The 24140-nt window shown below is 42.9% G+C and overlaps 1 protein-coding gene across 2 annotated transcripts; it reads left to right on the plus strand.

The window, feature by feature from the left end:
• Window positions 1-269: 269 nt before the first annotated feature.
• On the plus strand, window positions 270-23144 carry Otol1 (otolin 1). 2 transcript variants are annotated; one of them, XM_090334263.1, is made up of 6 exons: window positions 270-347; window positions 10341-10714; window positions 15139-15228; window positions 19993-20064; window positions 20907-21814; window positions 22616-23144. In XM_090334263.1, exons 2-5 carry the CDS (start codon window positions 10351-10353, stop codon window positions 21803-21805), a joined length of 1425 nt encoding a protein of 474 aa, XP_090190389.1. In that variant the 5' UTR covers window positions 270-347; window positions 10341-10350; the 3' UTR covers window positions 21806-21814; window positions 22616-23144. The 2 variants fall into 2 exon arrangements, with proteins under 2 accessions (XP_090190389.1, XP_090190305.1); XM_090334179.1 differs by lacking the exon at window positions 22616-23144 and having other exon boundaries at window positions 20907-21903.
• The last annotated feature ends 996 nt before the right edge of the window (window positions 23145-24140 follow it).

The following is a 24140-nucleotide window of genomic DNA, read 5'->3' on the forward strand; positions in this document are numbered from 1 at the left end:
ATGGAAGTCATGCTCTCTCCGCTTTTGCAAGGTGGTGCCTGCATCCTCTCTCCCTTCAGGGCTGAGATGGATGTGAATACTGTGAACCAGGCCGAATGTCCCACAAGGTCAGAGCAAGGACAGAAACATTCCCACGACATTTGCATGTCATCAGATTTCAGGGCCTCTCTGAGAGTTTGAAGAAGTTACTGCTGCCTTTATCAAGGGAACTCTCCCTTCTCATTGGGTCAGGACAGATATTGAAAGACATAAAGCAGACCCTGACATCTCCTGACAATCGAGACTGGAGACTGACGTTTTCAATGTGCTGTCAGGAGAAAGTGTGCTGATAAGAGAATATCCACAAGGTAGGAGATGATTACATACATTGATCTGTTCCATCTCCCTTCAGGCCCTTTGCAATAAGATCTCAAGCTCAGAAAGGTCCTGTTAATATCATTTAACTTAAGCAAATAAGAATGTGAATGGGCATGGTAAAAGTCTGAAACTGTTAAAAATAAATTTTTCCTCCATGGTATTAAATCTATTTTTTGCATTGATCTTTGAAATATAGAAGTCTAGGGTAAGGAATGTGGAATCATTCTTAATTTTAAAGTGATTAAATTTGTGAGATAATAAAAAATAAAGTTGTGAGTTATACAGAAAAACAAATTATAGGAGGAGAATAATTAAAAATAAATAATAAAAGAGATAATAATTTCAATAATCAGCTACCTTTCAGAGATGATATGCCGGGAATAAAGTTTTATTTAGAGTATAATAGACATGGGTGGTTGTATACTGTGATTTTTATCATAACAGCTATTTGATAAAGAGAGAAGATACTTAGCTTTTAAAATATGTCTTAACCAGTAGAAACCATGGGCTCTCCTAGCAGAGATTTACAATAGAACAAAATCTAGATACATAAGGCCATATAGTATGATGTTAAATGTAAGGACCTCCAGGATATAGAAACAAAAGCCATATAATGAATGATTGTTGTCCTTAATGTACTATATTATCTCTCATCTCTTTTGCTGTCCCCTGGTTATCTCATAATGTTACAATATTTCACCTTGTTATCTGATATATTTTATATATGCTTAATTGGTTATTTGAAATTGGATAGGGAAGGGGGAAATCAAGATGAGCAGGGGGAGGGGGGAAGGGAAATGGGGACCATGACATGAGAAAGGGTATCAATGTTTGTGAAGTAATGCACCTTCTATCTGGTGACTATAATGTAACCCTTCTATTAATTACAATAAAAATATATGAAAAAAACAAAAAAAGATATGCCTATGGTATTCCGCAGAACCATTATGAATAATAATAAAAGTTTAATATGCATTTAGCTGTCAACCTATTGATCATTTAATTTCTGCCCTCCCCTGTAAGGAATTTATAATTCATGAATAAAAATTAACTGCAGTTTTAAACTTGTTTTGAGGGTTTTTAGGACAAAAATTAATTTTTATGTATGATAGTCTTCCTACCATTAATCAGGGAAAATCATTATGGTCATCGATCTGGATTCTAAATGCTATATGCATTTTGAAATGTCATAAGGAAACATTGCCATTTATTTTCTTTCTTGAAGAAGTCAGTTTTTTTTTCTAATCATATCTGCTTGGAAAGAAAAAGAAAGAGAAAAAAATGCTCTGTTTGGAGAAGAATGGATTCAGGCAAGCCATTAGCAGAAAGATCTTATCTAAAGGCTTTTTTCCTCCTGTAGTTTGTCTGTTCCTTTCCTATCATCCTGAAGTCCATTGGCAGAAAGTCAAGATAAAACTAACAAGTGTATATCTGAATCTTTAAGAAACAATTAACAAAAAAGATACAAGACATTATTTAATTAGGTCAAAGGCAGGAAAGAAGATATTCAGTTCAAGCTGGATAATCGCATATTCCATTTTCTTTATTGTTGACTATAGCCTAGACACTTGACTGCTCTTTGCAATTTTGAGGATTTATGAAGTATTAGGCCTGGGTTCATGTTAAAAAAGGAACTTTATTTTCATTTACCTATTGTACTAATATGACATCTGCTATAATTTAGTCTCACTGGGTTGCTCATAAGATCTGGAATCTAAGTGCTCGGCCCAATGTCCTTCCAAGTGTTTTAATTGACATTCTGCTATAATGAACCCCACAGACCATTACCTGGCTAATTGCTTGAGTTACAGTGCTTACACAATGCCATTCTTTGTCCTTGGTCTTTTGGGGTATTAAGTGGCAAGGCTGTCTCCAAAGAGGAAAGGCCTGCTGTCTTTCAGGTGATGCATTAGCCTCTTGGTAGCATTTGCAGAGACAGGGTCCCTTCTGTTCCTCTTTGGGCTGATACCAAACCAGAAATGGGTCAGACAGCTGTTAGTCTGGTATTCTCAACTCTTTCTAGGCCCTGAAGGTGTCTCCAAGCTACTGACACTGGCAGAGCATCCAGTTCTTCAGCAGGCCCTGAACTAGGTGACAACATGAGGATGTGACAACACTGAATTCTGAGTAGCCAGGGCCAGCTGGGGAAAAATGCTTCATACTTTGAAACTAGAGAAGGGCTCAAGGTTGACTTAGCCCCTTACCTTCAGCTCATTTTTTTTGGGGGGGGGGTTGTCATAGGGTTTGAATTCTGTCTGAAGGCTACTGCTGTCCTACCCTTCAAGCCTCAGAGCTACTTCTCATTTTCTAGTGATTAATTGAAGATAGGAGTCTCAGGGCTTTGTTGCCCGGGCTGGCTTTGAACCATGATCCTCAGATCTCAGCCACCTGAGTAGCTAGGATTACAGGTGTGAGCCACCTCCCCTGGCTCAGCTCATTTTTAGTGTGAGGATACTAAGCCTCGTGGGTAGGCACTTATCTCAAATTTCCAGGCTCAGGGTTCCCTTTTAAGAACTCAGATTGTAAGCAAGTCTGGAAGCCTGGTGTCAGTTATGGAGCTGGAGGAAATTGGGGCAGCCCTGGCCTGTAGCCACCATGCTTTCTGCCTATTGGCCAAGATGATCTGTGAGAATGGCTTTATGAACAGGAAGCGAGGATTAGAGATTTGTAAGGAGCTTTCTGAAAACTAGAGGCAGGCTTAGAGCCAACTCCGCTAGCAGTAGATCTAGGCTGATGTCTTGGCATCTTCTGTCTGGTTACAGTGTTTCACTGATAAAGGGCTTGAACTCAGGACCTGAGTCCCTGAGCCATTTTGTGCACAAGGCCAGGGCTCTACCACTCAAGCCACAGCACCACTTTTGGTTACCATCTGGTTAGTCTCTCGGGGACTTTTCTGCCCTGTCTGGTTTCAAGCCATGATCCTTAGATCTCAGCTTCCTGAGTAGCTAGGATTATGGGTGTGAGCCACCGCAACTGGTTGGGTCTGCTCTCGGTATGGGATGGTGAATGTGCCTGAAAGTACTTGAGATGCCAATGAGTGAGAGAGAAATTGATCTATCATCGTAAAGTATATATGCATGTATGTATGTGTGAAATACATAATCTGACTTTCCTGATTTTTTTTTTTTTGCCAGTCGTGGGCTTGAGCACTGTCCTTGGACTTTCTCAAGGCTAGAGCTCTACCACTAGAGCCTTAGCACCATTTCTGGCTTTTTTCTATGTATATGGTACCGAGGAATCGAACCCGGGTCTTCGTGCATGTTAGGCAAGCTCTCTACCACTAAGCCAAACTCCCAGCCCCTTTCCTGATGTTTTTATCTAAGTTATTTCTGGGCCCTGGAGCAGATCTTTTCGTGTTTAAAGATCTTTTCATGGATTAAAAAAGAAAAGGTGGAGGGGATCCTGAACACTGTGGCCACGGATCACAAATGGATGTCTGGTCTCTGACATCGGTTTGGGAAGAAAACGTTCATTTCACGCCCTGTCCTTGGTCTCTGCGCTCTTGGCGTGGATATGGGAGGAGGCCATGGTCACCTGAGGTGGGCGCCGATCCTCTGCCCAGGAGCTGGGCTTCTTCACTCTGGCGAGCGGCTGCTAGGGACGGAGATAAGGAATCGTTAGCTCATTCAAGAAAAAAAAATAACAACCCCCATCTTTGCCTCCAAAGGTGAACTTTAAGCTGTGTCTCTTCAATGCACAGCGCGTGCGCCCGTGCTCCTGAAGCTCCCGGCCTTCGGTGGTGAGCCCTCTGCCTCCACTGGAGCGCTGGATGCAGCGCCTGTGCCCAGGTCCTTTGCTTAATGTCTTCCGTAGGGAAAGGCAAAGAGGCCTGCTCAGATCCAGTTATAATTATTATCATTAATATTGTGTGCCCATCCTGGGGCTTGAATTCAGGGCCTAGGCACTGCCCTCGAGCTTTTTTTTTTTTCTCCTTTTTGACTAGCACTCTACCACTTGAGCCACAGCTCCATTTGCAGCTTTCTGCTTGTTAATTGGAGGTAAGAGTCTCATGGCCTTTTTCACAGTAGCTTTGAACCATGATCCCAGATCTCAGCCTTCTCAGTAGCTAGGGTTTGGAATGAACCACCAATGCCAGATACTTATTCTTATTGTCGTGGATGTATAGATATTCATACCAAAGAAATAGAAGATACTCAGTGACTCTATAGAGAAAGTTTTTAACATGGATCCTGGTTTGGTGTCAGTTCTGTTGAGGGGCTACTGTGATGGCAAAAGAAGGATTTCTCTGGCTTCAGTTTTTAATTGGAAGGAGAGCACAAGTTAGCTTAGGATTTTTTTTTAACAAATTGAAGTGCACATTCCACCTGGTAGATGAGCAGGTATCAGAGTGTAGCAAAGACTAAACACATAAAAGAGCAGGCACTCAACGCATCACTGCGTAATGTCAAACACTCAGAATCGTGGACACACATGATCCTGCAATTTTCCACTAGTGTTGGGCTTTCTCCTCATCCAGTCATATTTTCTGTACTTGGCTGGGGCTCCTGTGGGGCTCCAGGGACCCCACCAACCCAGGAGTGAAGTTTTCTTTTGGCATCGCAAAACTTAACAAAAATATATTGTGGTGGTGTGTAACTTTGAAATTCTAGCATGCAATAACAAATTGGATAAATTAATAAAAATATATCAGGATCAAATAATAAATAGGGGAACAAATCAGTCAGCATATTCAGGACCTTCTTTCCTTCCTTCCCTCCCTCTCTCCCTCCCTCCCTCCCTCCCTCCTTCCTTCTCTTTCCCTTTCTTTTCTTTCTTGACTAATAGAACTTATATTTTAGAGCAGTTTTAGGTTTACAGAAAAATTAAGTGGAAAGGAAAGAGAATTTTCACATGAACATACAGCTCACTCTTGGTGGAATGTCTCCACTGGCACACTTACTCCAGGTGCACACTTACAGGTTTATCCCATCTCTTCCTCCCTCTTCTGCTCCAAAAGAAAAGAAAGAAGGAGGGAATAGAAAAGGAAGGAAGCCATTATATGAGTCAGAAGCATACTGGGAGAAAAATAAAAATGATGGAAGCATGGGGTAATATTTTCATTACTGCTTTTAACTTAATCTCATTCTTAAATGCTTTTAGTTTGAGACTCTGGAGTCTTAAATGTAATATTCATTTTTAATCTCTACTCATACATGAAGGTAATTTAATTTTTCCATGCAGCAGTCACCTGAGTTGTTACCACTATCATCATCACTATCATTGTTGTTATTATTATTACTATAGGGCCCAGATTGGCTTGGGGACTCCCCCAAGTACATTTCCTTCTCTACACTCAACCTTGTGCTTACATTTTCACCATTTTTAATGTTCTGCTTCCTGTACTCCTCATTCGAGAGAGGGTGGGAAGAAAAGAGAAGGAACTGAAAGAAAGGCCGTGTGTAGAGGAGAAAAGGTAGCTCTGTTTGCAGATGGACTCTTCATTAGGTCATACTTTGAACCAAGGACAATGTCTTTTCATCTGACAGAAAAATGTTGAGAGAATGGTTTTTGTTTGTTTCTTGGTTTTTGTTTTTGCCAGTTCTGGGACTTGAACTCAGGGCCTGAGCACTGCCCTTGGGCTTTTCTCAAGGTTGCTACCCTACCACTTGAGCCACAGCACTACTTGTGGCTTTTTCTGTGTATGTGGTACTGAGGAATGCAACCCAGGGCTCCATGCATGCTCTGCAAGCACTGTACCACTAGACCACGCTCCTAGCCTGAGAATTTTTTTTTTTAAATTTTACTGCATGCTTTTCAACTACAAGAAACACTTAACTTGGTATAATGGAGTGTTATATTCAATGTGCTTCATAAAATTGTAATGGGTTCACTTACTTCAGTGCTGGAAACAATCATCTCCCACAGGACACTAGAAGCAATGGTGCTGTTGCTGTGTCTACCAGCATTGAGGGATGTGTGAAAAGCCCATCAGAGCTGATTGTAATTACTCTGGAATTGCTCTTAAAAGCCAAATGGGAAACAGGAATCTGGAGACCCAAAGCGTCTCTTCCTTTCTGGTGTGACGTGTATCTGCGAATGAAGTCATGGTCTGAACTCTAAAAGGCTGGCCTGCCTGAATTTGCTAGAAGAATCCAGGCAGGAGGAAACAGCTTCTTAGGAACAGCAAAACACTATGCAGGCAGCACCAGGAACCTTTGAAAGGAAGAGAAAGAAGGAAGAAAGGAAGGAAAGAGGGAGGGAAGGAAGAGTAAGTGTAAGAGTAAGTGTAAAACAGAGTTAAAGGAAACACTGTGAAAAATTAAAAATAGCTATTCCAATAGAAAAAGGTTGCTACAAATGTAAAGACTCGACTATAATTCTAGATAACTGCACAGATTCAAGAAATGCTTGATATATGGTTAAAAAACCTCACCATCGATTCTGCCCATATAGCTATATACACCTGTCCACACATCTCTGTGCATAAAAATATTTCAAAAGGCTTCACAGGGAAGTTCACATCAAGAGCACCATGAAGATAAAATACTGATATGGATGATCAATTCTAAGACAGCATTGTGGGAGGATCTTTTAACAAAACTTTTTCAGTTTTCTAACAGATAATGATGTGGATAAGTAGGCACTCCTTGAATTACAAGATAAAAGAGAGAATATAGCTGTACATGCCTGCAATCCCAGCAGTGGGGAGGCTAAGGCAGGGGATTATGAACTTGAGGCTTGGGCTGCGTAACAAGACTCTGCCTCAAAAATATCAAGTCAGAGGCCAGGAGTTTGGCCTAGTGGTTAAAGTGCTTGCCTAGCATGCACGAAGACCCGGGTTCGATTCCTTGGTGCCACGTATATAGAAAAAAGCTGGAAGTGGTGCTGAGGCTCAAGTGGTAGAGCTCTAGCCTTGAGAAAGTCCAAGGACAGTGCTCAGGCCCCGAGCTCAAGCCCAGGACTGGCAAAAAAAAAGAGTTTAAAAAAATATCAAGTCAATGATATGTAGAGTGACTATAAGTCAGGAACATGTAGGCAGACGGAGTTTATAGGAGAGGTGGAGGCACAAATAAGTGAAGAAGAAGGAAATGTGAGACTATGATAAGGATGGGCAGGGAGGGACTTAATACAGGAAGATAGGGATTTTATTCAATGAGGCCAAGTACACACACACACACACACACACACACACGTATACAATGGAGGACATGGCTACTATGGACTGTCTGTTTGAAGGCTCAGAAGTCTGGGTCTTTTATAGATGGAGACGAGGATGGATGAGGTGTGGTTCAGATAAGGAAGAAGAGAACATAGCAAAGGCAGCTCTGCTGTTTGCTGTCAGTCTACAATCAGGATATTGCTCCTGTCCCCCAGGCAGGAATTACAGGACATTGCTGCTGGTTGTGATCTCCACCTACAGATGCAAGGTGGTATTGCCTGTGGTTTACCAGAGGCCACCCGGGAAACTTCACACCAGCCAATTCCTCTGCTTTCATTGGCTATTTCCTGAAGGAGAAGAATGGCTTCTATTCTGTCCTATTCACTAAGTTTTTTCATGGGAAGAAACCAAATTGGAATCCTCATAGCAAGAGATCCTGGAATATGTAGGGTCTAGTCTTTTGTCTATGGGTAAAATGGGAGATGGGGCAGTCAGAGACAATGGAATAGGAAATGTTTGTCACTGCTTTAAAATATTATTGCTGTGGGGTGTAGCGGCTCATGCCTGTAATCCCAGCTACTCAGGAGGCTGAGATCTGAGGATCTTGGTTTGAAAGCAGCCTGGCCAGGAAAGTCTGTGAGACTCTTATCTCCAATTAACCACCAGAAAACTGGAAGTGGCGCTGTGGTTAGAAGTGGTAGAGTACTAGCACTGAGTGAAAGAGCTTAGGGATAGCACTCGGGCTCTGAATTCAAGACCCTGACTGACAAAAATGGTATTGCTATTTAGTCCATCTTGTGGATTACTCCATGCTCACACAAGAAAGAGTTCACTTGTGGCTTCTGCCAGCACTCTGATTTCTCTGTATTCTAAAAACATGTCTCTGGTTATAGTTGCATGTTTACAGCTCAAAAATTCCTTGGGGAAGGGGGTCCGTATTACATATCTTTCATGTCTAGGATATTCCATAGAACTTCTGAGATGGTAGATGTAGTGTGTGTGTGTGTGTGTGTGTGTGTGTGTGTGTGTGTGTGTAATGCTTTTTATGTTTTCTTTTCTCATTACTCCTTCATAGATGGTGAGCTTTCTGAGGGTAGGGGAACAGTCCTATGCTGGGTGTCCCAGTGTATAATTTCTCACTGCTTGTGACACTGTTGAGATTCAATAAGTCTCAGTTGATTGGCCTACTGTGGAAGCAAACATGCAAACATAGCTCACAGAAAAGTGAAGGTTTCTGGATGGCTATGTGAGTCTGGAGATGAAGTGTCTTATCTTTGTCTTTTCTCATCGGTTTTGATTTATATCTGTCTCCAAGGTAGCTCAGTTCCATTGATCTGCCCTTGGGTTTACTGCTCTGGGATTCCCTTCTTGTAAGTGGCTCATGATTGGTAGGAAAAGGTTTAGACATAGACAGTAAACAGACCTAGATTTAAGACTTAAGTCCAGAGTTACTGGTTATGTGGCCTTGCGCCAGGCATACAACCTTTTGGTGCCTGTTGCCTCATCTTTGAAGGTGAGACAGTGTAACGTCTGCCCGGAATAGGCATTTTTAATTTATTTTTTATTTTTATTTTTTGGCCAATCGTGGGGCTTGAACTCAGGGCCTGAGCACTGTCCTTGGACTTTTTCTCAAGGCTAGAGCTCTAGCATTTGAGCCACAGCATGACTTCCAGATTTTTTCTATGTATATGGCACCGAGGAATCAAACCCAGGCCTTCGTACATGCTAGGTAAGCACTCTACCACTAGGCCAAACTCCCAGCCTAAGGCATAGGCATTTTAAGAACCAATTAGATTGATGAAATGAGGTATCTAATTGTGGTAAGGGCTGTTCATGTGTAAGAAGGTTTTAGTTTCTTATCATATTTTCTTTGTATGATTTTTGTTGTTCATACTAATTTCTCCATCTTTGTAGCTGAGAATACATATCCAGTGTCTTGCTAACTGTTAGCAGTCATCCGAGGGCTGGGAGTTAATAGGAAACAGAATTCCGTGAACTGTCACAATTGTGCTTCATTAGGAATCCTATTTTATATTACTTCAGACATTGCCAGAAAAGAAAACCTTAATAAGAATGATCATACTTTGAGTCATTAAAATTATATCAAGGCAAATGTGACTTTTTTTTCAGAATCATCACACTTTCCCCTCATTAAATTAATGCCAAGATATGTGTGGCTCTTTTTTTCCCCAGAAAAATTTCTTAAATTCTAAAGCAAAGAGTTGGAGAATTAAATGACATGCAAAGAATATGTGGACATAGTGAAGATTCAAATTTATGATTTTTTATTGTCTCCTTTTCCATTTAATATAATAGATTCCAAACAAGGGCTGTCCCAAAGAAACACTAACCCTGGTAGATCTAGGGACTATTTCACTAGTCTTTTCTCTGGAAATAATTGAGTTTGCTTGAATAAGCTATTCAGCTCAATATTTTTCATCTCCCTCTAATACAAGTATATTTGATTCCTATAAATCAAAGTGAGGTCAGTCAGGAAATTATACATATTTGTTTTCCACAGGGCATAGGAACTATTAAGTCATGTTGCATTTATTATAGATCATGTTTGCTATTTGGCAAGATCATTTAAATGATTGAGAGTACCATTTTAGAGCATGTAACATGGAGAAAACAAGCAAGAAGAAGAACGGGATGGAAGTGTTCCTTATAATAAATACTTTAGGGCTCTAAAATAGTCAGTTATGATTCAAGTACACACTTCCATTTAAACTGTCACCCCCAGTTTACCATTCTATATGATGCATCCTGTTTGTGTTGATGGTGTATTTATTTCTCTCCAATAAGCCTGCATGTGTGCTTTTTGGTCTTTCCAGTTGGACATCATGTAATTTGCGTGTATTTTCCTTTTCTGTCTTTCTTCCAGCATTAAAAAAATGTGTATGTGTTCTTGGCTTTGTCCCATTTTAATTATTTTGGTTATTGCTGGTGTGGACACGGCAGCCAAGACCACACCACATGCCAAATTCACGAAGAAGCCTGAGGGGAAAGAGTTCCCGAAGGGCCCGAAGCCATCCCGGGGCCCGGCTCAGGAAGAAGAGGACCCACTCCTTACCAGCCTAGCTGGCGTGGCGCAGCCCACCACCACCCCCTCCGACCCGGACTTCCCCTCCGCCTCCACTCAGCTGCTTCCCTCGGCCAACGCCAGTCTGGACTCGGCTGATTTCCTCTGGAATTGCTGTGGCTGCTGCTCCCTCGCTGCGGGGCAGAAACGAGACCCTGGGGAGGCAGGAGGTCCAGGTACCTGAGGCGCTCCAAGGCCGCTTTCTCACCTGTGCAGCCCTGGCGAGCTGGGGGTGGGGGGTGGAACTGCTTCAAGGGTGTCACCGTCACTCCCAGGGGATGGGGGGCCCTCACCTGCCTTCTTCATACGTGTTAGCATTTGAAACAAGCGAGGTGGGGCATTCACAGTCATAGGAGCAGTCCCCAGCCCCGTGACTGCAGGGGGCCCAGGGCCTCTGCGAGGGGGACAGCAGACTGGACACACGGTTGTGTGGCGGTCAGTGGTGGGGGGTATGGGCTGGAGTCAGAAGCCACGCGCTCAGCGCTGTACTGGCCCCCCTCACCCAGTACTAAACTGTAATGTTTTCATTGATGGCTAGTTAAAAAAGCATCAATGACAATTCCATTGCTTGCAAAGTAAGTGCTGACTGATGCTTTTTTTTTTTTCTTGAGATCTAAGGATTGCAGTTCAAAGTCAGCCTTGGCAGGAAACTCTGTGAGACCCCTGTCTCCAATTAACCAGCAAAGCCTTGGAAGTAGAGCCGTGGCTCAAATGGAAGAATGCTAGCCTGAACCAAAGAGTTCAAGCTTCAGAATAGCAGAACCACACACAAGAATCCAGATGTGTTTTAATGTATACATAGTGAATATTCTCTCAGTTTTATTTCATTTTTGACTTTTGCATGTCATCTAGTAGAGAAGGCAAGATAAAAATGGTAATGTCAATTCTGAACTTACCATTTTCTAAACACACACGCACACACACACATACACACATGCACAAATGCTTGCTGTGTCTTATCTGATGAATTTAGTCATAAGATTAGTAATTAGGCATCGTTACTAATTGCTTGATTCATCTCATCCCACTGTAGGATCCTCTGAGAAATTTGCTCAGTATTTATGCAGGATTGGATGAAGGTAGAAAGGTAATGGACAGTGGCCCCAGGCACTAGATTTCAGGGTTGCTAACATAATATTGAAGTTGTAATGAGATGGAAAAAGTCATTTTTAGCAAACTTCACTCCATTTTATTGTCTGGCAAGCTGTGTGGAGAAGGAAAACCTAAAGGCATGGTCCATGAGACCCAGCTGGGCACAAAACTATCTTGTAAGGCTGTGGGGTCTCAAATGTCTAGACGTTTGTTGAGCCCAGTGGTAGGTTTGCCTGAGTGGTTCTTGGCCTCTCCTCTGAGACTGTGTAACAAATATTTTGAGGCTCACTGGGGAGTTCATGTACCTTAGTCTGAGAGGTTGTTTCCTGGATCTATTATACAACTAGCATAGGGAAAGCTTCATTAGTTGTTTTATTCTCATTTTCTATCATGGTAAATGATATCTACTTCATAGAACTATCAATGAGCTATTCCTATAAGAACTTGATGTGCTGACTGAATAAATGGTCAATGGTATATACATATTATATATATACATATATACATATAGATAAACATATGTAGATCTATCTATCTGTCAAAATTATACATATGAATTATATATGTGTGTGTATGCTGGTCCTGGGTCTTTAATTCAGGACCTTAGGCTTTGTCCCTGAGCTTCTTTTGCTCAAGGCTCCCTTAAACTATAGTTTTACTGCTGGGTGTGGTGGCTCACACTTGTAATCCTAGCTACTCAGGAGGCTGAGATCTGAGGATCAAGGTTCAAAGCCAGCCTGGGCATAAAAGGACCTGAGACTCTTATCTCCAATTAACCTCTAGAAAATGGGAGGTGGGGATTGGTTCAAGGTAGGGCAATGGCCTTGAGCTGAAGAGCTGATGGACAATGCCCAGTCTCAGGGGGGTAGGGTGGTAGCCTTGAGCTGAAGAGCTCAGGGACAGCGCCCAGGATGAGTTCAAGCCCCATGACCCACAAAACAAAAACAAAAGCAAAAACTACAGTTTTTCTTCTGTTTTTTTGATGATCAACTGGAGTCTCTTGGGCTTTCCTGCCTTGGCTGGCTTTGAACTGCGTTCCTCAGATCTCAGCCTCCTGAGTAGCTAGGATTTCAGGCATGAGACACTGGTGCCTGCCTTCAAAAAAAATTTTTTTTTTTTTAGATTTTCCACTTAGCTATGGTAGAAGTATAGCCTAGCTTATTGGATACTCTGAGCCTGATATGGTAAGATATTCTTTTTGAAATTCATAGAGAGATTTGTCCCAGACTTACCCGTATTTTAAAAAGACATCACTTCTTCCTCTCTTTGTCTCTGTTGCTCTGTCTCTCTCTCTCATTAGAAATCTAGCATAGACTTGAAAGGGAAGAAGAAATCTACTCCAATCCACTATTTTAACTTCTATTAATTTTTGAACCCTTGGTCCCATGACCACACATACACATACTGCACACATCCTACTGTGTATGATCTACATTTACAAGTCACCAGCCCTGCTCTGTTAAGTTTCTGGATGAAAACGTCAGATGTGTCTAACAGTTAGCAAAAGTGATATCCCATTTACACTTAGCCTTCTCCTTTGTTTTGTCTAGTTATAATGTGTACACATGCCAGGAATAGTTGGGCAATTTATATTGTTTCTGATCTTTATAAAAATACCCAAAAGACGGTCATATCTCACCTAATAATTTGACCATAGTTCAGGCAGTGTTTAGTAAATCTAGATGAGGCTTGATGGCACACACTTGCAATCTAGCTATTCAGACAAAGGCAAGAGGATCACTGGCTTGGGAGCAGCCCAGGGAAAAATAGAAAGAGACCCTATCTCAGAGGAAAAATGAAAAGAAACCAAGGGCCAGGGAACAGCTTAAGTGGAAAAGCACTTGACCAGCATGCATGAGGCCCCGTGTTCAATCCCCAGTTTCACACACACACACACACACACACACACACACACACACACACACACTGCAACTGAAATAAATTTGCTCATCTTGAAGCCTCTGGGGAGGAGACATAGCACCGTGAAATGTAATGGATTATCTTGTTCCTTGTTCCCATATCCTCCTCCTCCTCCTCCTCCTCCTCCTCCTCCTCCTCCTTCTTCTTCTTCTTCTTCTTTAATTCACTTGAATTCATATTTTCAGATGTAAAGCTGCATAACTGAGTTCATTTTTCTCAAATACACTGTGTTTACAGTGATTTCGCCCCCTATATATTTTAATTGTTTTTCTTTGTTTCTAAGAATTGAGAAAGTTATTACCATATCTCTTGTCTTGTCTCCCTTTTCCTATCTCAGTTCCTACATTTTATGTCATCCAGAAACAGAAATAGAAGAAAATGTGATTGAGAGAAAGAAACACAAAGTTTTAATTTCTGCTTGAGTAACTAAATGAGTGCATTAGTGCCTTCTGATGAAATGGATGAGTCTAGACCCAGGTACCGTTTTACTTATTTACTGAACTGAGTATCTTGCTAGGTAACCCATTTAATAATATTTTTATGCACTTTTAGTACATATGATTACATAAAGCATGGCTACCTCCCCACCTTCCTGATTGCCTGCTCTCCCCCACATCATTTCCTCTAATTGTTTCAAAACATCCCGGTCCTTTCTACTTTTGTCTTTCCAGGTGTGATTGCTTAGTAATGTCTTGCTTCAAGAACTCTGCCGTCATTCATTAAGGCTTTGCCTAGTGTCATTTTCTTGGAGAGTATCTTCTGACTTGATACATATAAATTAGTTATTATTATTTGTAACTCACACTACAGGTTTTCCTATTGTCCCCTGATTCTTTCACTAGTGCCTGGTCCTGTGGTTATTTGCTAAACATTGACCATTGGTAGATTCTCGGCTCCCAGGGGCAGAGGTTGCTAACATGCTGACAGCTGCCTCCTTGTACATACTGGAGGTTGGCATGACATACTGGAGGTCTCAGAAGAGAGTTCCCAGGTTGGGTACATGGCCTAGCCCTAGAGTGCATGCACGAAGCCCTGGGTTCAATTCCTTGGTATCACATACACAGAAAAAAAAAAGGCTGGAAGTGCTCCTGTAGCTCAAGTGGTAGAGCACTAGCTTTGAGAAAGCCCAAGGATAGTGCTCAGGCTCTGAGTTCAAGCCCAGGGACTGGCAAAAAAAAAAAAGAAAAGAAGAAGCGAGTTCCCAAATCAATAAATTAGCCAATGATGGAGAAATGAAGAAGTATAAAATATTGTGTTTTGATTTCGGTCTGAAAGGGTGGCTCATAGGTAGCAAGGTGTCAGATAATCATTCTCTTCTTGTTTGATATAAAGCCTTTTCCAGAATCATTGGATCACCACTACAAACACAGTGACAAGTACTAATGGCCTCAATTTATCCTCTCAGGTACAACAGCATTGCAAATCGGGCCAAAGCACTGCCCTGCAACTCTATGAGAGATTATCATCACCAGACTTTATCATTAGGCCTTGAGAGTTAGAGGTGTTAACAAAATGACTGCTGTGAACTAATGAATTTCAAAAGATATATGCTTTTAAAGTTTGATAGTTTTAAAAACTCTGTTTTCAGGTCCTAAAGGGGAAGCAGGTGATATGGGGTTCCCAGGACCGCCAGGCATCAGGGGGCCAGAAGGCTCAAAAGGCCAGAAAGGAGACAAGGGTGGGTAACTCATCTCCTGTCCATGATTAAGGGATTTTTCTATCCATCTGTGTGTGTGTGTGTGTGTGTGTGTGTGTGTGTGTGTGTGTGTGTGTGTGTGTGAGAGAGAGAGAGAGAGAGAGAGAGAGAGAGAGAGAGAGAGAGAGAGAGAGAGAGAGAGAGAGAGAGTTGGGAGGGACAGTCATGTGACCTAAACTCAGGGCTTGGGCATTTTCCCTGAGCTTTTGTGCTGAAGGTTTGCTCTCTACCAGTTCTACCTATGGCTTTGTGTGTGTGGGGTTAATGGAAGCTAACAGTCTCATAGACTTTCATGCCCTGGCTGTCTTCGAACCTCGCTCTTCAGATCTCAGCCTCCTGAGTAGCTAGGATTACAGGTGTGAGCCACCATGCCTGGCTACACCATCAGTTTTTTTGTTTTTGTTTTTGTTTTTGCCAGTCCTGGACTTGAACTCAGGGCCTGGGTACTGTCCTTGAGTTTTTCTCAAGGCTAATGCTCTTCCACTTGAGTCACAGCACCACTTCCAGCTTTTTTTTCTGTGTATATGGTACTGAGGAATCAAACCCAGAGCTGCATGTATGCTAGGTGAGCATTCTACAACTAGGTCATGTTCTTGGCCCCTACACCATAGGGGTCATAGGGCTTGAACTCTGGGCCTGGGTGCTATCCCTAAACTCTTCAGCTCAAGGCTACTGTCCTACCCCTGGACCTGGGTGTTGTCCCTGGGTCTTCAGCACAAGGCTACTGCCCTATCCCTTGAGCCACAGCCACACTTACCATTTTCTGATGGTTAATTGGAGATAAGAGTCTCACAGACATTAGTGCCCATGCTGGCTTTGAACCGTGATCTTCAGATCTCAGCCTCCTGAGAAGCTGGGATTACAGGCATGAGCCACCATGCCCAACTTATACCATCATTTTTATGGAGAGTAATTTGCTATGTAAATACCTAGAGTATTGAAAATGAGTCAATCTTTAAAAAGAAGGAATTGACCAAAGGATATTAGGAGTTCATTTGATATAAATGGTTAGCTTTATAAATTGCCAATTGGGAAAATTTAAACTTATCTGTGAGCATCTCTCTCTCTCTTCTCTCTCTCTCTCTCTCTCTCTCTCTCTCTCTCTCTCTCTCTCTCTCTCTCTCTCTCTCTCACACACACACACACACACACACGCACACACTCACAGACTCATGCCTATCTTTTCCAACCCTTCACCACCTGGCTAACCCAGGGACTTCAAACTACAAGGTACATTCTCTGGAGAAGAGTCCTTCTCTAGTAAACCAATTACGTTCTTGGGATACAAATTAATTTCACACTAGATAGAACTAACTAGAACAAGCAATCCTCTAGAATATTGTTTAGGTAGGAAGACTGCTTGCTGAGATGACTTTGACATTTCCATAGGCTAACACTGAAATCAAAGACAGTAGTGGGTAGAGAAATGAATTAAGGTGAATGTATCAAGCTTATAGTAGTGAGTTTGGGCCAATCTCTTCGTGTTGCCTGGAAGTTGAGGAAAATAGATTTGCTATTTATCTCTATTTTGTCTATTATCAAAAGAAGATTTGTAACTATAAGGGCTTTCACAGATCTTTTCCAGCTCAGAAATCCTAGAATTCCAGAGGAATATCAGTAAAGGAGGCTTTCTGCCCCGGGAAAGCCCTCTTTGGCAGCGCTAGAAGTACTGAAGGAAGGTCGTAGGTTCACTGCAATAGTGAATACATGGGTAGATATGCCACCTGCCCATCAAGCTCAGTGTCTTCTACCCTGTGTCACAGGTTAGGAGACCCAATACCCAATACCATCTATACCTCACCTGTCATGCGGGAAGGAACTGCATCTCAGATTCACATTCAGTGTTCAGTAATTACTCCAAAAAAGATGTTAAGCCAAGAGCCAACTACTTCACACTTGTCAGTGATGTGATTTCCATTCTTGGAAACATTTAATCCTTTTGTGACTGAATGATGTGAGCTGAAACCCCTGTGAAATACAGATGATAGCTGAGCCTCCCCAGAGATTCATATGTGTTGGAACCCAGACTTCTGGAAGTCGAAGAAAATACCAGGATCCATCATGAGATAAAGTTCTTAAGATGCTTTGATGAGGGATCAAAAGTAGAAATTCATTCATCCAGTCTTTGTAAAGTGGTAATTCTTACTTTACTCCCAGACTTGGCTTGCACTTGTAGTTAAGGCTGCAAGTTAAATAAGAAGAAAGAAAGAAAGGAAGAAAGAAAAAAGGCACACTGGGTTGAATGAGTTATGATTCATCATTCCACTTGACTGAGTAAATTCTGTGCAAGAATTTAAACACCTTAAATGAGTTGGAGAGGAAAAAAGTTAATCTGTGGGTGAAGATTAAATTTTATTTTGCCTATAGTGGAGCTTGAACTCAAGGCCTGGATGCTATCCCTGAGCTTTGTTGCTTAAGGCTAGCACTCTACTGTTTTGAGCTACAGTTCGACTTCTCATTTTCAGGTGGTTAATTGGAGGTGAGAATCTCACAGACTTTCCTGCCTAAGCTGAATTAGAACTGCTATCCTCAGATCTCAGCCTCCTGGATTAGTTGTGGATTCACGATGCAGAGTGAAAATACTATTGCGCCTTCACTTCCAGTCAAAATCTGTACCTTTCTAAATGCACCCATAGGGGGTGGGGGGAGGGAAATGGGGACAAAAACATGAGAAGGGGTATCAATGTGTGAAAAGTAATGCACCTACGATGTGGTGAATGTAACTGTAACCCTTCTATACATTAGTTCAACAATAAAAAAAATGCACCCACAGGGTAGGAGAGGATGATAGAATATTAAAACTGATCAAGATGCATTATGCTCATAAACAGACAGTGAATTGAAACCTCTGTACAAGTATTTACATTAAAATACACCCATTTTGGTATAAGTGTAATGAGTTGTTCCAAATTTTATGTTTTATGGGGAGTCGTAACAGAACAACCACTTAGAAAGCTGTGAGTGACAATGGAATTTCTCTAGTTGGTCTTGTGAAATTGGCGAGAGTCTATTTCTTTTTAAATCACCTTTTAGTGACTTAGGATCTTTTTTACCCTGATGAAAATGAAAAAAAAAAAAGTTAATCATAGCCTGGTGCTGGTGGCATGCCTATAGTCCAAGCTACGCAGGAGGCTGAGATCTGAGAATTGTGGCTAGAAACCAGCTTGGTTATCTTCAATAACCCCTTTCCCTCACAAAAATGAAGAAGTAGAGCTACAACTCAAGTGGGAGAGTGTTAGCCTTGAGCAACGCTCAGGAATAATGCCCCAGGACACACTCTGTCTCTCTGCCTCTGTCTCTGTCTATCTCTGTCTCTGTCTCTCACACTTACACACATACACTTACACACATACACATACACACACACTAATGATATTAAGGCCAGGAGTGTGGCCTAGTGGTAGAGTGCTCGCCTAGCATACACAAAGCCCTGGATTTGATTCCTCAGGACCATATACATAGAAAAAGCCAGACGTGGTGCTCTAGCTCAAGTGGAGAGGGCTTGCCTTGAGAAAGTTCAAGGACAATATCCAGGCCCTGAGTTCAAGCCTCAGGACTGACAAAAAATAAAAAAAATAAAAGCAAAAAACTGCCAGCCAGACAGGTGCCAGTGACTTATGCCTGTAATTTTAGTTACCCAGTAGGCTGAGATATTAGAATCCAAAGCTAGCCTGGGAAGGAACATTTCCCATACTCTTATTTCCAACTTCACCAAAAAGCCAGAAGTGAAGCTGTGTGTAAAGTGTTAGGGTGCTAGCTTAGAGCAAAAAAGCTCAGGGACAGTGGAAAGGTACTGAGATCAAACACCAGGATCAGCATAGAAAACAAATCAAAACACAAAAATAAAAAACAAGCAAGCCTGCTTGGACTGCCATTGGAAAGGGAGGGGTGATAAATTTTGCTAAATTCAATGTTTCAATTGGTGAAATATGCTGTTACATGAGCTTTCTTATTATCTAAATGTTGGTATTAATATCAAATACAATATATTAAATACAAAAACTACACTAAGGTAAACACATTAAGATATTGGGAAAATCCTGGGTGCATAATAAATTCAAAATGCAAATGATTTATTATTATTATGACTATTATTATTATTATTGCTACTGCCACTGGCAATTAAATGTGAGATGATGGCTGCTCTGTTACAGGATTGGCTTTTAGTCAGGCTCAATTTAAGAATCCATTTAATGGAAACATAGCACATGTGTGAAATCTCAATGCTTTCCTTGTTTTTCAAATACAATTTTCCTACAGTTCTATAATTCGTCCGAGCAGAGTACAAGAATTGTTCCAACACGTAAGGCAAATTGCCTTTTCTTTGATGCTCTCATGTCAAGGAACATTTTCCATTTCTGGATGAGTTTTAATGACTAGTGGCAACCGACTGCAGAATGTTATGTTCTGTGTTTAAATTTGTGTAGTGTATGGCACTATTTTTCGGGCATGTGAAAAAAAAGAAGACATTGCGACTATCATTCAAAATTCACAATAGTAAAAACGTGAGTGCACAGACACACAACCTCTGCAGTTGTTGTGAACAGTTACAAGCGTCAAAGTTACTCCACAGGCAGAGAGAGAAGGATAGGCATTCTTCCCAAATCTTGAAACGGTTTACCTCTAGTAAGAATTAAATGCGCCTAATGGCTCCCTATGAATCCCCTTTGCACACGACTTTCTTTTAAGATAACTTGGGTAAAAGACATGGTAGCTATGAAAACCCTGATCTCACTACCATTTTAGGACTGAAAGGCGAGCGTGGGGACCAAGGGACCAGCGGCGCTCCAGGATACCCGGGAAAGCCAGGAGAGCCAGGTGAGAGCCAGGTACCGCACCGCAGGCCCTGCCTGTGCTCGCGCTCGTGGGACGCGAACCCTTGCATCCTCTTCCTGCCTGCACTGCAGTGTGTGGGAAATGTGCGAGGAAAGTATACATTTCCACCTTTCCTCAGACAGTCCCTGGACCACACCACTTGTTCAGCAGCTGGGCAAACATGCTCTCCCCGCAAGGCCCGAGTGCTTCCAGGCTTTAATTTCCGCGCTGCGTGGCTTTGAGTTTGGATGGCCAGGTGGAGACGGCGGTCCTCACATCCGTGATGGATGGGTGGTCCTGGGGACTGGATTTAAGGGCCTTGAAGGCGCACGCTCTTGCATAGGGCTACACCTTCCGGCCTTCACAATGACCTTAGCATTTAGAAAGAAAGAAGGACTGGCTATGTGAGTGAGCTCTGAATCCAAGATCTTGCTTCAGAGGGCAGCAGCTTTACCCCCTTGGGGATGACGACAGGCTGTCAGTTGTCGATGGCATTTACTGGGTCCTAGTTAGTCGTTACCTTATTACTACTATGTTTATGATCGTAGTCGTTCTTATGGACTCGGGGTCCAGGGCTTTCCTAGGAAGGTACTTTGTTACTGATCCACGCCCCCAGCCCTTTTTTTGCGTGGATCTCTTGGATTTCCGTGTCCTGTCTAGGATGTGTTTCCCCGCTGGGACCAGGATGCTGGCCTTCACTGGGTTTGCTCCCTGAAGGCTGAGGAGCAGGAGCGGGGCCTGCGGGCGGGGGTGGAGGCCGGGGCGGGGCTCTAGGGCGCAAGGGTCGCAGCCTGGCGCCCACCGTGGGCCGCACCCTTAGGACTCCCTCTGGTCTTGCATTGCAGGTGGACTGGGTCCGAAGGGCGACAAAGGCAGCGCTGGGCTGGCTGGAGTGAAGGGCGAGAAGGGCTCCAGGGGGGACGTGTGTGGGAATGGCACCAAAGGCGACAAAGGAGACCCGGGGGTCGTAGGCGCCCCAGGCCCCCATGGGGAACCTGGGGTAGAGGGCGCAAAGGGCGCGAAGGGCGAGTTGGGCCAGAAAGGCGAGTGGGGGCCTAGCGGAGGGAAAGGGCAGAAGGGCGAGGCCGGGGCCAGAGGAGACAAGGGCGGCAAAGGCGACCCTGGAACCCAAGGCCTAAGAGGCCTGGACGGCCTGCCAGGGGCCACAGGGGACATGGGCGACAAAGGAGAAAAGGGCGAGTCTGGGCTCCCTGGCCCCCCGGGGCCTGCAGGGCCCAAGGGTGAGCTGGGGACCAAGGGGATCCGGGGGCCCAGTGGGAAGAAGGGGGCCCGGGGCTTCAAGGGTTCCAAGGGCGAGGGGGCCGGGGCACCCCGCTCGGCCTTCAGTGCCATCTTGTCCAGGCCGTTCCCGCCTCCCAATGTCCCCATCCGCTTCGCCAGGGTCGTGCACAACGACCCAGGGGACTACAGCCCGGCCACCGGCAAGTTCACCTGCCGCGAGCCGGGCGTCTACGTCTTCTCCTTCCACGTGGCTGCGCGGGGCCGGCCGGCCTGCGTCCGCCTGGTGGCCCGCGGTGCCAGGCTCGCCGCGTCCCGGCCCGCGGCCCAGGGCCAGGCCGTCGAGCGGGCCTCGCTGCTCACCCTCCTGAGCCTGGGCGCCGGGGACCAGGTGTGGCTGGAGGTGACCCACGATTGGAACGGCCTCTACGTGAGCCCGGACGACGACAGCATCTTCACCGGCTTCCTCCTGTACCCGCAGGGGGCTGCCGGGGTGTCGCCTTAACGTTCACGCGTGGGTCATCTGAACATAGACTAGTGCTCTTAATGGACAGCTTTGGGTTTTGTTTTTGTTTTTTGCTGATGTTTCTTTTTGTTAATTGTCGGGGTTACAGTTATATTCACCAGGTAGTTGGTGCATTACTTCTCACACATGGATACCTCTTCTCATGGCTTTGTCCCCATTTCCCTCCTCCACCCACTCCCAATCATCTTGTTTTCCCCCTTCCCTTTTCTATTTCAAATAAACGTATATACAATACACCTGGTAACAAAATCAGATACAGTAACCACATGCGATTTACCATAGGGCAACAAAAGGGAAGAGAAATAAGAACAATAATCACACATTATATAGCTCTTGTTTCCATATCCTAGAGATCCTTTCATTTAGTCTCATCTTATATGATCTTATGTGCCTAAGTTTTGAGCTATTGTGATCCTCTGCTAGATCCTAGAGGTACATTAATTATGACAAGTGAGGGAAACCATGGAGCCTATGTTCCTTTGAGTCTGGCTTTGCTATTGTTTCTTATACAAACAACGCAGAAAACAATTGTATGGCAGAGTTAACCATGGGTGTCCATGTCAAAGCCTCTCCCTCCTTTGTAAATGTCTTTATGCTGTTGGGAATCTCCAGCTAATTGTTGTAGCCAATATTTTCATTTAGTGTCATCAAGTGATTGCTAATGCCATTTAAAGGGCTAGTAATATTCGCATGGGAAAATGGGAATGAGATATGTTAGAATAAATATCTTCTGGTTCTCTTCTACGTCTCATCTACCTGTGTGTCACACCTGGCTGTGGGAATGCCCAGCTAGCAGATGACAAACTGATTCCAGGTGTTGATTCACATTCCTGATCCTGTAAGAAGGGCTGCATCTCAACAAAGTGGAACTATTCTCCATCTTAGCTGAACTCAGGGCAAATATGCAGAAAGAGTGGCAAAGACAAACTCATGAATCTTCACATGTCAAGGTTTCCTCATAAAACCCGTGCTTTGTGGATTAGAGTATTGGGAAAACTATGAAAAGAAAGTTGATAAAGATATTGCTCAATCACCACAAAGATATGACTATTCATCCAATTATGATTGTTTGAAGAACCGAGTGTTCCTGAAAGATTCAAGAATAAAATTAAATTGTTATTGATCTAAATTCCAGTCCTTTCTTCACGAGAGAGCATTTAATTAGGATGAATTCATTGGCACCATTATCATCATCATCTCCGTACTAATTAATTCTAGTTATTCTGCTGGAAAGGTGGGGGCTTGGGAGCTCACTGGCAATGTGAATAGTTAATAACTATGACTATTGGATGATTTAGTGGCTTCATTTATTTTTAAACAGGGAAGATAATCCTCTTGTTTCCATTTCCTGGAGTTCCTTTAGATAAATATTATTTCATATGACCAGAGACACATAGACATTGCACCTATGTGTGTAAGGCTCTCTTCCTTTGGTCTTATTGGTTCCTCTTTTACTCTTTTTAATAAAGTGACTCCACATTGAATTCTGTTTTATGAAGGTATATTTATGCATATTTGAAAACTCTTGCTGTATGAAGCCATGGAATTGGAGGATTTTTCTGTTCATATTTGTCCAGCTTTGACAGGCATCCACTTTTGAGGTTCTGATACCATACAGGTATCAGAAGAGGGCACACCCAAATGTGTGCATACTGGAAGTGCCATATTTTATATCTACCTCTCAATGATTCATCAAACAACTTGGTGTAGTCTCTGACCATTCTGCCATAGAAAAAAATTAATTTTGTTTTTATAGGCAGAGAATTCATCATGTAATATTCTACAGAATACAAATGAATTTTCTGTAATAGGCTTGAAGTCTAGAAGTATATTAGTGTTGTGTAGCAGGCAGAGGTAAAGTTCACTGGTGACATTTTCCCCTTTTGTGGGTAGTACTTTCCCGTTGAGATCATTAATATTGGTTTAGTTATGAGTCTGCTTGTGTTTGTCAGAGGAAGAATAAGGTAATGTACAAGTGGTTAAAAGAGTGCTGCTTACATTTAAATGTTCTCTTTCCTGGTTTAAAGGCTACATAATGCAAGAATTCAGGAACTTAGAGTTTTATCCTTGTTTGTATGTTCCTTGTTTTTCCTCGTGCTTATGTCACCTCTACCAATGGGTTGGTACGATTTGGGGACGCTGAGAGGCAACTCACCTACAGCATTTGAAAGAAGGATTGCAGGAAAGCATTCACTCTAAAGGCAATCAGTCAGAGGACCCATAAGGAGACAACAACTAATGTCACATAAGTTTGGTTCAGTGTTAGTAGCTGGAACTGATGATAATTATGAACTTTCCTCTTCCCAAGGTTTAC

This window comes from Megascapheus bottae, chromosome 1, assembly GCF_031878675.1.
Source record: "Megascapheus bottae isolate mThoBot1 chromosome 1, mThoBot2.hap1, whole genome shotgun sequence".
Lineage (NCBI taxonomy): Eukaryota > Metazoa > Chordata > Mammalia > Rodentia > Geomyidae > Megascapheus > Megascapheus bottae.